Source organism: Pantherophis guttatus, chromosome 5 (genome assembly GCF_059756535.1).
Source record: "Pantherophis guttatus breed Tessera chromosome 5, ASM5975653v1, whole genome shotgun sequence".
Taxonomy (NCBI): Eukaryota; Metazoa; Chordata; class Lepidosauria; order Squamata; family Colubridae; genus Pantherophis; species Pantherophis guttatus.
Window position 1 is genome coordinate 13,198,534 of NC_142067.1, and position 17,202 is coordinate 13,215,735.

Consider the following 17,202-nt stretch of genomic DNA (forward strand, 5'->3'; position numbering starts at 1 on the left):
CATAGCACAGGGTTCTTCAGAGGGCAGGTCCAGGGCAGATGGACTTCAGACTACAGTAGGCCTCCTAGGGCCTTTCCTACCCCTTGAGGCACCCTCTGCTCTCTTAACAACTGTATCAGGGAGAGGGAGGCGATCACATGGTTGTCTCACTTAATGACTGCCGCAACTTGCAACCATAATAGGCAAGCTCCATTATGGTCATCATCAGTCAAGAACTACCTATGAAGAAGTCTTTATCCATTCTGAATCTCCTCACGTATAGATTCAATGGCTAATCCAAAATTGTAACCTTTCTAAGTTAATTTTTATTGAAGCAAAATTACAAAATAAAATATTTAAACGGGAGGGGGGAATCCAGGGGGAAAGTGGTGAGGAAAAAAAAAAGAAATGAAAGAATAAGGAGAGAAAGAGAAGAGAAACAGGATGAATTTTGAAAAAAATGCCTTCCAATCTTCTTTCAAGCAGTTATAAATGCATTAAAATGTTATATTCTAAAATGTTGCACCATAACCCCCTTCTTTTAATAATCTCTCAAAGTTTTAACATTGTGAAAGCAAAATGGCTATAAAACATTTGGGCTCCTCTGGATACTGGACCGAAAGGGACGCGGTGGCTCAGTGGCTAAGACGCTGAGCTTGTCGATCAGAAGGTCAGCAGTTCAGCGGTTCGAATCCCTAGTGCCATTTAACGGAGTGAGCTCCCGTTCTTTGTCCCAGCTTCTGCCAACCTAGCAGTTCGAAAGCACGTTAAATATGCAAGTAGAAAAATAGGGACCACTTTGGTGGTAAGGTAACAGCGCTCTGTGCGCCTTTGGCGTTTAGTCATGCTGGCCACATGACCACGGAGACGTCTTCGGACAGTGCTGGCTCTTCGGCTTAGAAACGGTGATGAACACTGCCCCTAGAGCTGGAAACAACTAGCACGCATGTGTGGGGGAACCTTTACCTTTACTAGATACTGGACCAATAAAACTCTTTGCTGCCATCTACTGTCTGCATGAGTTTATGCAATCCAGATATTGTATCCTCATAGAAGTTGAATGGAGTAGGTACCCTTCACTTCTTAGAAGTATGCATAAAAATAATTTCACACTCATCTAGGTAAGTGACATTTGCTGTTGCCATAGAGTTTGAATTTCTTCTTAACTAGGTCTTTTTTTAATCTCCCTCAAGGCACAAACGTCCAGGCTCAAATTAACTTACTTTGGACACATAAGCCAAATCCAACATTATAGACTTCCTCTAGGGAAGTCTATAATGTTGAAAAAGGTGGAAGGCAAGAGAAGGGGATTGCCAGCAGCAAGGTGTATGGTGTCAATTACCGCGACAATGAGGACACTGTTGGAAGACTTGAGGGATCAGGTTGGGGACAGATCCTCCCGGAAAAAAAAAACCTCATCAATATGATGGCTAAGAATGGATCTACATAATCCCTCAAAAATGGGTCCTCTAATTTAAGTAGCCTGCCAGCCCAGCAAAACATACTGCCGAGTGCATTAATTCAACAACTTCTACCAGCTGCAAGCACAGTGCATGGAGAGTTAATTGACCTATTTATTGCATATAATTGGGCCCATTATTATAATTAAAGAAGCATTCTTTTTTTTTATGGTTGCTATGCAGTTTTCCAGCCTTTAAGGTGGCTGTTGGGGAAGAACGGGCAAACACGGTTAGAGAAGGAAACAATTAGCTTTTGCTAGCCGATTGGCCTCCAGAAACTGAGAATATTTATACGGTTTGTCTGTTTATTTCCACAAAACTCTTAATGCTGTAATAAAAAGAAAAAGGTAGCAGATTAATTTGAGGACCCTAAAATGGGAAGGTTTCTTTATACGCTTAATGAATCTCTTTTTATGTTTTAAAGTATGTTATCATTCTTAGCTGCGCTAACAGCCATTTGGGATGGAGGGAGAGAGACTATAAAAGTAATATATTTTTTTATTTTGTATTTTTTAACAAAATGCCTATCAGAAGGAGTTCAGGGTGCTTTACATAATAGAAAACCTGCGTGGGAGTTCAGGCTGAAAGAACAACTGTCCCAAAGTAGGAACAGAAACCCTAGGCAGCTAAGAATACCAGTAACAGAGTTGGAAGGGACCTTGGAGGTCATTTAGTCCAACTCCCTGCTCACGCAGGAGACCTGTGCTAGGGATTCAAACCGCCGAACTGCCGACCTTTTTGATCGATAAGCTCAGTGTCTTAGCCACTGAGCCACCATTCCCATCCTAACCACTATCCCAATCCTGAAAACGGAATCAAAACCAATCCATCCAAACTTGGTAGTGTGGTGGCTAAATATCAGCGGTGTGATTTGGCATTTAAAAACTCCAAACTAAAGAGGAAGAGCACAAGCTTCTTGTTAAACGTCATCGACAGATTTGAAGTAAAACGTCTGCGCCACGCAGCATTGCTTGATGTAAATCACGACGGGCCTTAACAGATTGTTTCTCCAATTCAGCGACTTTTAAGATGTATGGACTTCAACTCCCAGAATTCCCCGGTCTGCTGTAAACTCCAATTCCCAGAATTCTCGTCTATAGCGTACTAGCTGAGGAATTCTGGGAGTTGAAGTCCACCCATCTTAAAGTGGCCAAGTTGGAAAAACACCGCCTTAGCAAAAGGCAAAAGGCTTGTTCAAGAAATTGCTTAATGCAATAATACACTATTCCCAACTGTTGACAATGCTAACAGAATAAGCAAGGATTGCCAAGTTACCTATGCCTGTGCTGGTGTTTTGACCCAGCTCTCCAAATAGGACAAACCCTCTGGAGTTAAATCAATGATTCCTTTATTAGGAGTGCCAGCAGCCCCGGCAAAAAGTTTCTCTCTCACCTCAGGCTACCAAGCCTGTCCAGCAGGGAGATGAATAGTTGTCTGCCACATCTATTCATCTCCGCCCTCTGCCTTTTATCCCCAGAATTAGGGTGGGGCTTCGCTAGCAGCGGTGGCTCTTCCATCCCAAGGATCAGCCCATGGATTTCCACTGCTCTCCTCTCCTCTGCTTTCTGCACATCCGTGCATCAGGCACTGGACCCAGCTGTTCCTCCTCTTCCTCATCAGCCACCTCCAAACCTGCGGGCTGTTGACTCTCCATTTGAGGGCTGACGGACGACCCAGGCTCCGCCTCTGTCTCTATCTCTGACAGCTCCATTCCCTCTTCCCCCTCGGAGCTCTCAGGTTGCCCTTACACTCACTCTGACTCCCACGCCTCCTCCTCTGATTCAGCTGCTGGAGGGGCCTGCGGTCGGCAGGCCACAACAGCTGGCTAAGAAACCTGGGAGTTGTGGTCTAGCATGCCCTGATAGCATCCAGGTTTAAAAACTCTGCCCTACGTAATCACAGAGCGCAAAATTTGTGCGGCTAATATGCACTCTCTGCTTGGCGGCTTGAAGAGCTGATCTTTGTGGACAGCAGCATGCCAGATGGACCAATGATAAGACTCATTAGCGAGCTATTTTTTAATGTAAGGTGCTGTTGAGATCAAGCATTCAGTCGCTTCCCTTGGTCCCTTTATATGTTATAAAATAACATCTTGTGCAGTAGTTTTTTTCCCCCCAAATCACAGTAACATCCTTGCAAAAGCCTCATCTTGCACAATTTAGATATTTGAGTTTTAAAATGCACAGGAATTCTCGCTCAAGCCAGAAAAACCAAAAGGAAGCTGATGATTTAGAAGTCGAACATGCAGCTTTATAGACCCACTGAACACAGGTAGTCCTCCACGGTTCGCTTAGTGACCGTTCAAAGTCACAACGGCACTGAAAAATGTGACTTACGACCGTTTTTCATAGGTGCAACCTTTGCAACTTCCCCATGATCACGTGATTAAAATTTGGATCCTTGACAACTGACTTGTACTTATGATGATGGCAATGTCCCAGGGTCATACGATCCAATTTTGTGACCTTCTGACGAACAAAGTCAACGGGGAAGCCAGATTCACTTAACAACTGGGTGGCTAACTTATCAGCTGCAGTGGTTCACTTAACAACGGTGGCAAAAAAAGTCGTAAAATGGGGCAAAACTCACTTCACAAATGATTTGCTTAACAACAGAAATTTTGGGCTCAATTGTGGTTGTAAATCGAGGACTGCCTGTACTCACCACTATGAGTAGTGACCACCTAAGGCAGAAAGCTGAGCAGATGCCTATCAACCAGCCAATATTTTTTTTCTTGCAATGTTACCCAATATTATTTCTACTGGTTTGAAGGATCCTTGGTGCCCTCTTTGCTCAGTTGCTTTCTTGCAGACGTTCCGTCATCGAAACTAGATAACCTTCTAATTGCACTGATGATGTTACCTAGTATGGGTAATAAAACGTCTAAAAGGAAACAACCAACCCCGGAGAGCACCAAGGACCCCTCATTTCAACTCTGAGCTACAAACATTCTCCTTTATCACTACCCACAGTTTGCAATTAATTTTCCAACACTTCTCTTTTTGGACTATAAGACGCACCTTTTTCCTCCCAAAAAGAGGGTGAAAATCTGGGTGCGTTTTAGACTCTGAATGTAGCCCCGCCCAGCTTCTCAAACAGAGGTTTCAGAGAAAAAAGCATCAGAAAGGAAGCTTCAGAAAAGAAGCCCCCAAACAGAGCTTCAGAAGCTTTTTTTCGGAAGCTCTGTTTCAGAAGCTTTCAGAGCCCAGAAAAAAAGTTTTTTCTGAAACAGAGTTTCAGAAGTTTCAGAGGTAGAAAAAAAAGCAAAAAAAAAAAAAAGCGCAAGGCACAGAGCTCATAACCAAGGAACCTGTTGCTAAAATTCACCTCTGGGAACAGCTGACTGGGGGTATTCCGGAGGCCGATCCACCTGCCAATCAGCTTTTTTCTTATTTTCCTCCCCAGAAACTAAGGTGTGTCTTATACTCCGGTACATCTTATACTCCGAAAAATATGGTAATTGGCAGGCATTGTCACAATTCTAGTTCTGTGCACATATTTGAAAAAATGTATGCCAGAAGTGCTTCAGACCTCCTTGTTTAAAAGCAAGCAGCATGAAAAATAGGTGCTAGTGCTTTAAAATTTCCTAAAGCAACAGCAGTATCTTTTTTTAAAAAAGCAATGTAAGAAAAAGCAATGTAAGAACTTATCAAAATTAATTTGCAGACGTGCAAGCATTTGGTTCAAAACATTTTTCACATCCTAACCTACAACAAAGCTACACGGCAAACTTTCCAACATCCAAAATGGCCGCCGCTGAAGCCTCCGCAACGGGATACGCGGCAGTGTTTTACTAAAGAGCTACACACAGACTTGGGAGCGGGCTCTTTACAAGCATGCAAATACAACCACATCAACTACGTTCCACGGTTATATCATGTGAACAAAGCCACCAGGTTCATGGTCGGTGGCTAGGTTTAAGTGGCTCTTGTAGTCATCCTTGGACTATATTGAAAAGAAGGACTAGGGGTGACATGATAGCAGTTTTCCAGTATTTGAGGGGCTGCCACAAAGAAGAGGTGGGGGGGTCAACTTATTTTCTAAGCACCAGAAAGCCAGACAAAAAACAATGAATGGGAAACTAATCAGGGAGAGAAGCAACCTGGAATTAAGGAGAAACTTCCTAACAGTGAGGACAATTAACCAGTGGAACAGATTGCCTTCGGAAATTGTGGGTGCTTCATCACTGGAGGTTTTTAAGAAGAGACTGGACAGCCACTTGTCTGAAATGGTATAGGGCCGTGATGGCGAACCACAGGTGGCACGCGTAGCCATAACAGCGGGCACGTGAGCTCAGCTCCGGTGCATATGCATGTGCTGGCCAGCTGATTTTTGGGCCTTCTGGGCCCACCAGAAGTAGGGAAACAGGCTGTTTCCTGCCTCCGGAGGGCCTGGGTGGTGGTGGGGAAGGCCAGTTTTTCTCTCTCAGCTGGCTCCAGAGCCTCTCTAGGAGTCCCTGGAGGCTGGGGACAGCAAAAAAGTCAGTTCCTGCCAACTGGAAGTTGGGAAACGGGCAGTTTCTGGCCTCCGGAAGGCCTCCGGACGGGGTGGGGAAGGCTGTTTTTGCCCTCCCCAGACTCACAGAGGCGCTCTGGAGCCAGGTGAGAGAGAAAAATGGACCTACCAGGCCATCACGTGCCGGGAGCGGGGGAGAGAGGGGGGAAGGCGCGCATAGAATTATGGGTGCGGGCACGTGCGCGTAACCCCCCCGCTGCCCCCCCTCCTGGCATGCGATGGCAAAAAGGTTAGGGTCTCCAGTTTGAGCAGGCGGTTGGACGAAGACCTCCATGGTCCCTTCCAGCTCTATTCTGATTGATTACTTCTTATACAAAACCATTATTCTGAAATAGCGGCTCAGTTTAATTAAAGTGAAACTTTAATTTATGGTACTTGCTCCCACTGCAAAGCTCTGGTCTATTTAACATACCTAGCTAATTCCCTCGAATATGTGCCCAATTAATACGTTCTCTGCAACTAGAGGTTCCATAAAAGCAGCCTTGAGCAAGGTCTGTCAAAAGCAATTTTTCCTAGCCCTCTTCCATAAATGCCACGGTTGCAGCTCCAGATGTCCCAGTCAGTATAGCCTCTTGTTGGGAATTCCGAGACTTGTCATTCCAACACACATGGAAAACACCATATATGGAGAAACCTGGATTACAGATAGAAATTCTTCTAGCAATAGCAATAGCAATAGCCCTTAGAATTACATACCACCCTGTAATGCTTTATAGCATTCTCCGGGTGGTTTACAATGTAGAAGCATTATTTGCATATGGCCCTCAACAAGGTGGGTCCTCATTTTGCAGCCCTTGGAAGGATGGAAGGCTGAGTCAACCTCGAGACCTGTCAGGATCGAACTCCAGGCTGTGGGCAGAGTTAACCTGCAATACCGCATTCCAACTACTGGCGCCACCAGGGCTCCTAATGTTACTTAAATCATGGGTGTCAAACTCAACGGTGTCACAGCGGTGTCACATGATGTATCGGGACTTTTCCTCCATTTTGCTAAACCGGATGTGGGCATGGCCAGCGCATGATGCATCCGGCCCGTGGGCCCGGGAGTTTGACAGCCCTGACTGAAATGAAAAGTAGGGAACTTATACGGTGCTCCAGTTATTGCCTAATCAATTCTCACTGATATCCCTACTATTGACCAGGCTGGATGGGGCAGCCGAGAGACATAATATAACAGTGCTTCAGGGTCCATGGATTATCCATTCCTGCTTAGACTTCTCCTTTTCCTCAGCAGTTCATGACATATCTTCATGAGATATAAACATGTTCCCTAGAGGTAAAAAATACATGTCTAACTAGCCAAACTAGAAAAGCTGTAGCCTCCTCATGTCATATTCTGCTGTTCAATTTGGACAACCAGATGCAACTGTCTTTTTGCAATGGCAGTATTGAGGTCCCATAGGAACTCCATTAGTAATCCCTTCAGCAGGTTCTCCATCGGTACAAATCGTAAGACCTGCTGTGGGGACTTTGAGTCGAGCAGGGTTCTCATAATTTCATTTAGCTGTTGCAGGTACTGGAAAACTGAGTCTGGAAGACCTTGATATCCAACACAGAGCAAGACGGCATTGGTTCTCAGAGGCTGAGATGATGTGGGGCAAGCGAAGGAAATACGCTGGAAACAGCTCTGCAATATGAAGACTAAGCCAGCCATAAAGCGGGTGAAGCAAGAAAGAATAGGCAAAGCCAACGCATCTCCTTTTTCAAGCTGAGGAAATGCACCCAAGAGGCATTCTAGGAAATGCAGTTGATATTTTGGTTCTCCGTCGTGCAGTAAAGTACAGCTAAAAGCCAAGAGACGGGCTGACTCCACGTTTTTAATTTCCAAGCCAGACCGGCTTTCATCATCGTAAAACAGCGGGAAACCTAAAACCAAGCACTTTCTTTGGCTTGCGCTATCTTTATCTGGAGCAGGTTCACGATGTTCCATAAGTTCTGATAATTCAGACAGCACCGATGAGGCGGTAAGAACACAGCAAAATTGGCATTCTGCGTACGTCGTCCGGATAAGGTCACCATGAATAGTTTGGCCAACCAAAGATTTTTCAATGGCCTCGTTGAGGCTCTTCAATACCTCACCGCCACAGAAGGGAGAAAATTTAACTCTGGGCAATTGCTGGCCTTCTAAGATATACCATAAATGACAGTCGAGGTTGCCAGGTGCTCCTTCTAAAACACAGCCCTTCCCAACATTACTGAGAACGTGTTCATCAATCCACTGGTTAAGGCATCCTTTTACCACCTTATCTTCCCAGGAGAGGGATTCCAGAAGTTTCCTCTCATTGTAGGTGCAGAAATACCTGTTCCTCTGTCCAAACCATTTGGAGTTCATGCTGTAGCCAGCGTGAGGCTTCTTCACCAGCCAGTTGTTTCGGGTCAGGGGTTTCAATTGGAACCTCTGCAGGAAATATTTGACGCAGCAGTCCCGCAAAGCGTTTAACCTGGCCTGCTCCGCCTCGTCCATATGGTCAAAGAGCCGGAGGTTCTCTGAAATGGTCTCGGTTTGCTGCCTGTGAAAGAATAAACAGCATTCTTCGTGGATCTTGAGGAATGACTCTGGAATCAAGTGCTGGGGAAACAGGGCTTTGGCCACCAGTTCTGACCCAAAGTTCTGCAGCATCTTAGATAAGACAGAGTGAATGGCCTCCTGGCCCAAATAGCGCAGGCAAACCACGTAGGCCTCAGAATTCCCTGCTTTACTCGTCGCGGGTTTAAAAACGTGAACCTCCTCGAAGGAACAGTTGAGGAGAAACAGCAAATTCACCGAACTATGTTCAAACAAGGTGAACATCTTCAGGACAAAAGAGCCCCCAGGACTCAACGTCATGAGAGCAGTGACCGTTTCACAGTAGTGCAATGGGGAAACCAGCGTCTCTTGCTCGCCTGGGTTGCCTTGGCAATCGAAACTCCCGTCGGAGGTGACCAAATGAACGGTGGCCATGTTGCTTATGAAATGCTGCAGTCCTGTGAGGTGATTCAGGCTCATGACATCTCCGGTGTTCTCCGGACCAAAATACCACCAGGGCAAAGTATTGGCAATAAGTCGGTCATCCATAATCATCATGAGGGTGTCATTCGCTTCGTGATACGGATTCAAGGTGTTGGCCACCCAGTTCCAATCGCAAGGGATGCGGTGAGACTTCAGATAGTGGTTGAGGCTGGCGATAAAAGCGCCGGGGGCCTCGCACAGATGAACCGAGTTGAGTTCGCCGTTCTGAAGAGCATCGCTCGGGAGAAGAGGAAAACTGCAAATGATCTCGTGGAATTTGCACCACGCCTGAGTGCACAATTCAGCATTGACCGATTTCTTGACATGGGCAATAACTTTCCCGGCTTTGTTGGTGAAGGAAGTGTGCTGGTGCCACTCATCCAGTTGCTTATCGCTGAGTTTATTCTTGACTTCGTTCAAGGAATCCTTGAGCGCCTCAAGAGAACCGAACACTTTGTGAGGGGAGGTGAAAACCTGGTTGGGATCAGGCAGCTGCCATTCATTGTTGGCTGGTTTGCTGTACGAAAAGGTCTTCTGGAACAGTTTTTCAACTTCAGCAAGAATATCTGGGCCAAACTGGTCAAAGTTTACAACCTGCTCATCGGACATGGCCTTTTGTTTGTTCATTTTCAGATCCAGGAATATCTACAAAGAAAAGGGAGAGTCTAAAAAGCAAAGAAATGAAGTAATGGTTTAAGAACTTAATAAAACACTTCCTTAACTTTTCATTTGGCATAGAAAGAAAAAGAGATTTCCCTTATGCTGAGCATTTCATCTTGCAAGAAAAGATGAAACAAATGTGAAAACAACTTAAAAACCCTGCCAGTTATCAGGCAGAGGAGGTGTTATTGCCGTACTCTTCCTATTCAAAACACCTTTTTCCAATCTGTGTATTGAGGTTAACAAATCCCGATATTTTAAGTACTGTGATTCAAGAACAGCAAAGAATGCTGGGGGATGTAGTTGTAGTACACAGAGTATATACTTAAATGGGAAGGCTGACTCTGAATGAAAAGTATGTTAAGCACCAGAAAAGACTGAAACCCTCTAATGAGAATTTAGCATTTATTCTCAATGTAAAGAAAACTTATGAGATCTCTATTTTTCTTTTCCAAAAATGGAATAAAAAATGGAGGATAAAAGGAAATCATATCAACATTGCAGAAAGTTATTGCAATTTTTATTTATTATTTAATTACCATCTTTATTATTTTGATAAATAACTCAAGACGATGAACATATATAATACTTCTTCCTCCTCCTATATTCTCCACAAAAACCCTGTGAGGTAGATTGGACCAAGAGAGAGTGACTGGCCCAAAATCAGCGAGCTGGCTATCATGCCTAGGGTAGGACTAGAATTCATAGTCTCCTGATTTTTAAATAATACATTTTATAGAATAGAATAGAATAGAATAGAATTTTTTATTGGCCAAGTGTGATTGGACACACAAGGAATTTGTCTTTGGTGTATATGCTCTCAGTGTACATAAAAGAAAACATACGTTTATCAAAAATTATAAGATACAACACTTAATGATAGTCATAGGGTACAAATAAGCACAATAAGTAAAACATTAAAACAATCTCCATGGTGGACAATTACTCTAAAAGTATTTTGAAGTTACCTCATGATTTAAAAGCATTTAAATTTGTCCACTGAAATAATGGGATTCCCAAGTGATTAAATTTATTGGATTTTGCAAATGCCACATTGGGATAAAAACTAACTAACCAGCCAACGTCCATTTCTTCAAGAGATTTCAACTTCAAAGAATTTAAAACAAAAATATTGCCAGCTGGGATGACATGGAAATATGAAATATTTTTGAGCAAAGGTAGTTTTAAATTAAATATGCTAAATGACAAAAAAAAAACCCCAACAAAGGTCAGTTTTAAAAGACACAGAGTACTGCTCTTAACTCATTGTTTAGGAAACTTTTCCAGCATTTTTACACATGACAAAAAAGGTACCAAATCTCATCCTTTCAGCTATTTAAAATAATATTGTATTTGAAATCAATGGGAAATTCATTTAGGAAAGTGATGCTCTATAATTGGTATATATCTATATATATTCTGTTATAACTACCCTGTTTCCCCCAAAATAAGACATCCCCTGATAATAAGCCCAATTGGGCTTTTGAGTGCATGGCAATAAGGCCAAGAGCTTATTTCAGGATTAAAAAAAATATAAGACAGGTTCTTATTTTTGGGAAAACACGGTATTCTAATGTATCTCGAAATGACATTCAGAAATCATTTATAGCGCACTAATTTAAAACTTCTGTAGCTCCCATTATGCCTCACATTTAAAATAGCAAGGCTTATACCTCACATTTAAAATAGCTTTCCATTTACTTCTAGAATAATTTCAAAATAAGGATGCAAATATGAAAGAAACTGGAAAGCCATTTTGGTCTAGTGGTGAAGGCATCAAGGTATAAACCAGGAGACTGAATTCTAATTCTGCTTTAGACATGAAAACTGGCTGGGTGACTTTAGGCCACTTACTTTCTCTCAGCCCAATTCATCTCACAGGATTGTTTTTGTGTGAAAAATAGGATGAAGGAGTATTAGATATGTTCACCACCTTAGATTATTAATAAAAATAAGAAAGGCAAAATAAAAATAAAACCAAACCTTACCAGGTCATAGATACCACTGAACTCAATGAACTTTATATGCAGACATCGAGTAGACAGTATGGCTGTAAAATGCTATGTGTATCTAATTAAAAATAAGCTTTCAGAAAGTACAATGATTTACTCACAGATACATGAATTTTGGTTTACTGCAAAAGAAGAAGTTTTTTTCTTTAAGTACCTACCTGTTAGAAGGAATGCATTGATTACTCTTCGGAACCTGGCTGCAAATGCTGTAGGTAGGTCCAAGTTCTACCTATTATGGAGAAAAATTCCACAATTTCTGCAAGAAATAATCAAGACAGTTTTTATTTTTATAATGTATTTTCAATGTATGACACTAACTTTGCTGTAGTGGACTTTTTTTTACCACTGTTTTATTGATTGGCGGCACCAAACCTACCCTCTCTGATCTCAAAAAGATAAGCAGGGTGACACCTGGTTTAATACGATGAGATACTAACAGGAAATACCAAGTCTATAAACTATATTGGGAAGTTTAAATACAAATCAGAAGGCAGATCAATTTATCTTGTTGCCCACGAAAACACAACATGAAGTTGTCCACAGTGACAAGAAGTTCAGCTCAATTCAAAGAAACTGACTTTTACTGATTCCTTTCAACTGAAGGTTCTTAAGGCAGCTAACCCAAATTGTATCATACTACAAAAGCCATCAAAAAAGCTATATTTTATAATAAAAAGCACTCTACAGAGAGAGTGCTAACTACGGATGACTGCAAGGGATATAAATCCTTCCTTTCTACACCATTCAAGTCAGAACTGAAGAAGCTTCTTAGATGAGAAGCGAAACATCTTCAAGGAAAAAAACCAAAAAAGTACAGTTGCTTCTTGAAAAAAGCACTTTTGGAACAACCATGACCTGGATGACTGAGAATCCTCACAGACTTGAAAGAAAAAAAATTGACAGAGGCACAGCAAATTCAGAAAATATATCAGTGTCATTGCAAAGAGCAGAATATGTGAAGAAAAAGAAACATGCATGGCACAGTCCTCAAGTCACAAGACCAAAATCAGCCAACATGGAAGAGATAAGAAAGAAGGCGCAAGAGGCATTTCAGCAGATATCAAAATTATTATAATTAAGAATGATCCTATCATGATTAAGAAGGTGGCTGCCACATTGATGCAGGAGAACAGCATGATACCCACTTCCTAATTTCAGACAAAAACAGCACAGGAAGCAGAAAAATAACTAACAATTGTTTGACTAAGAGATTTTTGTCTTTTAGATTTTACCCTCAGGCATACCAACAAAGGGGGAAAAATTAAGCATATTCTGGTTGTGGATTATGGGAACTATATCAGCATGGGGAATTTATCTATGGCCTAGAAAATGACAAGATCAAATATCTTCAGGGCCTCCTGATGCTCTAATCCAGGGGTAGTCAACCTTGGCGACTTTAAGACTTGTGGACTTCAACTCCCAGAATTCCCCAGGCAGCATGGCTGGCTGGGGAATTCTGGGAGTTGAAGTCCAACAAGTCTTAAAGATGTCAAGATTGGACAACCCTGCTCTAGTGCTTTGGGATCTCACAGCATCTGATCACATCTCAGCAGCCTGTTGATGAAAAGAGAGCATCTCCTAAAGGATGTTTAAAGTTTAAAAAATATATACGAAACATCCTACAAATATGAGCCACCCTTTTCTACATGTCTTAACCCACCACCCGTTAACCGAATCCTTCTTCAGCTTTTCTAAACCTGCCAACTTTCAAAACTCCTCAACTTCGTCTCCCACCATTCCCCGTCAACAGACTCCCTCTCCTAGGGGAGAAAATAAAATTAAAAAAAAAAACCACCTTATTTTACAACTTCACCTTTTTTTAAAAAAAAACCCAGTTCCTAGATTGAAACATCGTCCAACTGCTACGCAGGCGCACTTCCGCCCTGTCCAGTTCCCGAAGTTCTTCAGAGGGCTTTGAGCGCAGGCGCGCCTCAAGGGGAGGCTGTCTCTGCGCGTGCGTTATCCGCAGCCTGGTGTTGGGGCGTGAAAACAAAACTCTAGGTTTTTAAACAGAATGCACATGCGCAGAAGGACGATCTCCGCGAGAGTCCCTTCCGCCCCTTCTCCCCGCGTCCCCCGCCGCTTCTAATTGGACGAGAGACTAAGCGAGGCGGGAGGGCGCGCGTTATGAGCTGGCAGTTGATGGAGCGGATGTGACGCAGCCGGAAGCGGCTTTCCAAGAAGCTGTTGGAAGAGAGAGAGAGATGACCCTGACGGGGAAGGGAGAGTGTGGGTCTTGGTGCGTACGTGGGTCTGTCGTCTTTTGCGGGGTTGTGGAGCTGGGGAACCAGGGACCGTGTCTGAGGCCTGCTTGAGAGGCGATGCTCCCTTCGATGGAAGCTGGGGCGGTCACATTCTCTTGAGTGTGGACTACACTGCAGGGTTGTTGTGACAAAATCGGAGGAGGGTGTAGGACAGAGGTCTTCAAACCTGGCAGCTTTAAGACTTGTGGACTTCAACTCCCAGAACTCTCCAACCAGCATAGCAGGCTGGAGAATTCTGGGAGTTGAAGTCCACAAGTCTTAAAACTGCCAAGTTTTAAGAGCTCTGGTGTAAGAGTTTCCTCTTAAGCTCCTTTTGGGCAAAAAGTGGGGGGGGAGGTAAATGAAAGCAATAATTGTTGGAAGAAAAATCCGGTCTGCTTCCAAGGGGGGGGGAGACACTGGAAATAAAATAGGGGCTGATTGGAAAGATCAATTATAATATGAAAAATTATAATTAAGAATTATATTATCATAATAAGTCCCCGTTTATTGATGAGCAGAACCAACAACAACATGCAGTTTTTGGGACAGCTGACCAATTGGCATGGATTTTTATATAGGTTCTGAGATGCTGCAGGGGGTTGTGCAATGTGAGCCAGCCTGCTGCCTGTTGTTATTCTAATGGTGGTGGGTTAATCCTAAACTAAAGGATCATGTTATGAAAGAGTGCAGAGAAGAGCAACAAAGATGATTAGGGGAACTGGAGGCTAAAACATATGAAGAACAGTTGCAGGAACTGGGTATGTCTAGTTTGATGAAGAGAAGGACTAGGGGAGACATGATAGCAGTATTCCAATATCTCAGGGATTGCCACAAAGAAGAGGGAGTCCAAAGCCCCTGAGGGCAGGACAAGAAGCAATGGGTGGAAACTGATCAAGGAGAGAAGCAACCTAGAACTAAGGAGAAATTAATCAGTGGAACAACTTGCCTCCAGAAGTTGTGAATGGTCCAACACGTTTTTAAGAAGAGATTGGTATAACCATTTGTTTGAAGTGGTGCAGGGTTTCCTGCCTAAGGGGGTTGGACTAGAAGACCTCCAAGGTCCCTTCCGACTCTGTTATTCTATTCTATCTATATTAATATTAATATAGATAATAAAGATAATATTCTTTATTATCTTTTCCTTGTTGGCTGATTTTGGTCTTGTGACTTCAGAACTGTGCCATTCATGTCCTGTTCTTAGAATTTGAGTGGAGGGGGATGTAAATTCTTAATCACATCAACTGGAGCTGAAGGTGTTTTGTTTATGAATAGATTGGTCTTAATGGGCACAAAATATCAATCTCTTAAAAGACTTTAGGCATCTGCTGGAGCCTGTTGGGGCTGCTTTCTGCCTTTGTTAAAAAAAAATTTCTCCTTTGGGGAAATGTAATATTCTGCCTCTTTTAATATTCCTCAAAATATTTCATTCTCTTAGTCGGGATTGAACTTCCTACATAATCAGTGCTGGTTTTACAATATTGTGGCATCGGCACCGGTTTACCATGAACTGGCTTGTGTGCGACGCTAAGAAATGGAGTAAAATCGTATAAAAACTGCATGTAAAAGGATTATGGGATTACAGCAAAAGTGAGGAGCTACAGGGAGTCCTCGATTTATGACTACAATGGAGCCCAAAATTTCTGTTGTTAAGTGAGACATCTGTTAAGTCAGTTTTGCTTCATTTTATGACTTCTTTGCCACAGTTGTTAAGCAAATCATTGCAGCGGATAAGTTAGTACCCAGTTGTTAAGTGAATCTGGCTTCCCCATTGACTTTGCTTGTCAGAAGTTCGAAAAAAGGGATCACATGATCCAAGCATCTGAATTTTGATCACGTTATGGGGATGCTGCAAAGGTCATAACTGAAAAACAGTCATAAGTCACATTTTTCAGTGCCGTTGTAACTTTGAACGGTCACTAAACAAACTATTGTGAGTTGAGGACTACCTGTATGGCCCCTTTATGGTTTGTGAACTTCAACTCCCAGAATCCCAGCATGGCTGGCTCAGGAATTTTGGGAGTTGAAGTCCACAAGTCGTAAAGCGGACCATAGTTCCCCATCCCTGGTTTACAGCGAAGTGAAAGAAAAAGGAGATTTTATTGAAAGTCTGTTAACTTTAGTCAAAACTAATAATAGCCATTTGTAGTCAAGTATGTTGCAGTGTTGTCATGGAGACCCAAGGTGTAGTTTCATCATCAACCATGGAAGTTTTCCTGGAAGATTATAGGCTGCTCATTTTCTCAGTTTAATTTACCTCACAGGGTTTTTATTGGGAAAAATGGGAGTTGTGTATCCTCCTTTGACCTCTTGGAAGAAAGGTGAAATATAAATCTAATAAAACAGTATATACGGAGTTTCTTAAAACTAAACAATACAAATGCCCATTATCAAGTTTGGCTTTATAATGTACTTTTTTGTTGTTGAAAGGGTATCCCTTTAAATCAGTTGCAGAAATGAAATTTGTGGCGTTACTAAGGCTAATAAATCTCAAATGCAACATTTAATAATCCAATTGAGGCTTGAGTTGTGTGCATGCAGGCATTTTTAAGATGGTAAGGGCAACAGACACTTATAATTTTCTTTAGTACAAAATGGTAATCTGGATACACTTGATACTGGAGATGTTTGAGTGAAATAACATCTTTTGTTTCTATCAACGGTAAAGAGGATCTTTAAAAAGTAATATCTTTAAAGCTAGCAATCTTCTACAAGAGAATCTAAATGCATGACATGGTCATTTCATGGAACTAGCAAAAAACTATAGAATTGTTGAACGGATAATGTCCCAGCCAATATAGATCACTCTCTTCATGCTTTTGTTTGGAATTGGTGAATAATCAATGGATTCTGCAGGAAACCTTATTTGATCTGGGAAAGGGTGATTTGGAACACATGTTGGTTCACACATTCCATCTTTAGTATTAAATCAAGATGTAGCTTTTTAAAATAATTGCTTTCAGGTGTGATGTGCCAAATCACCTTTTCTAATTTAAATTTGGGTTGCTGGATAGTACTAATAGCATCTGCCAAATGCACATTGGAAGCAGAGAAAGGAAGAAATTTGTATAGAATGAAGTGGAAGCAAAGTCTCTTAGAAATTGAGCTTAGCTCCTGGTTACCATTTTCTGGGTAACAGTATAGAAATGGCTTCTTTTTCCCCACTTGCATTATGGTTTTAGGACTGTGAAATCTAGTCTTCACAAGGTTTTGCTTGTGATATTGTATCCATTCCAACTCTGTTTAGCCTTTTCAAGACAATGGGAAGGATACTATAAAATCGCCATTCCCACCCCACTCCAGTGGAAGGATACTGTAAAATCTCCATTCCCTCCCCACTCCAG

The 17,202-nt window shown here is 42.3% G+C and overlaps 2 protein-coding genes across 15 annotated transcripts in view; one reads left to right on the top strand and one right to left on the bottom strand.

Moving 5' to 3' along the window:
• Positions 1–6,297: 6,297 nt before the first annotated feature.
• CMTR2 (cap methyltransferase 2) lies at positions 6,298–13,706 on the bottom strand. Of its 2 annotated transcripts, none has more exons than XM_034408597.3 (3): positions 13,429–13,706; positions 11,774–11,871; positions 6,298–9,588 (listed from the first exon to the last, which is right to left on the bottom strand). In XM_034408597.3, exon 3 carries the CDS (start codon positions 9,568–9,570, stop codon positions 7,279–7,281), a length of 2,292 nt encoding a protein of 763 aa, XP_034264488.2. In that variant the 5' UTR covers positions 9,571–9,588; positions 11,774–11,871; positions 13,429–13,706; the 3' UTR covers positions 6,298–7,278. The 2 variants fall into 2 exon arrangements, with proteins under 2 accessions (XP_034264488.2, XP_034264500.2); XM_034408609.3 differs by having other exon boundaries at positions 13,411–13,499.
• CEP295 (centrosomal protein 295) overlaps positions 13,634–17,202 on the top strand; it is a 54,700-nt gene continuing 51,131 nt past the window's right edge. For 6 of the 13 annotated variants that reach the window (XM_060686205.2, XM_087894599.1, XM_087894600.1 and 3 more), the window contains exon 1: positions 13,634–13,854. The gene's annotated coding sequence lies outside the window, so the exon portion shown is untranslated. The remainder of the gene's footprint in view (positions 13,855–17,202) is intronic. The other 7 variants (XM_087894607.1, XM_087894610.1, XM_087894605.1 and 4 more) reach the window with 5 other exon arrangements.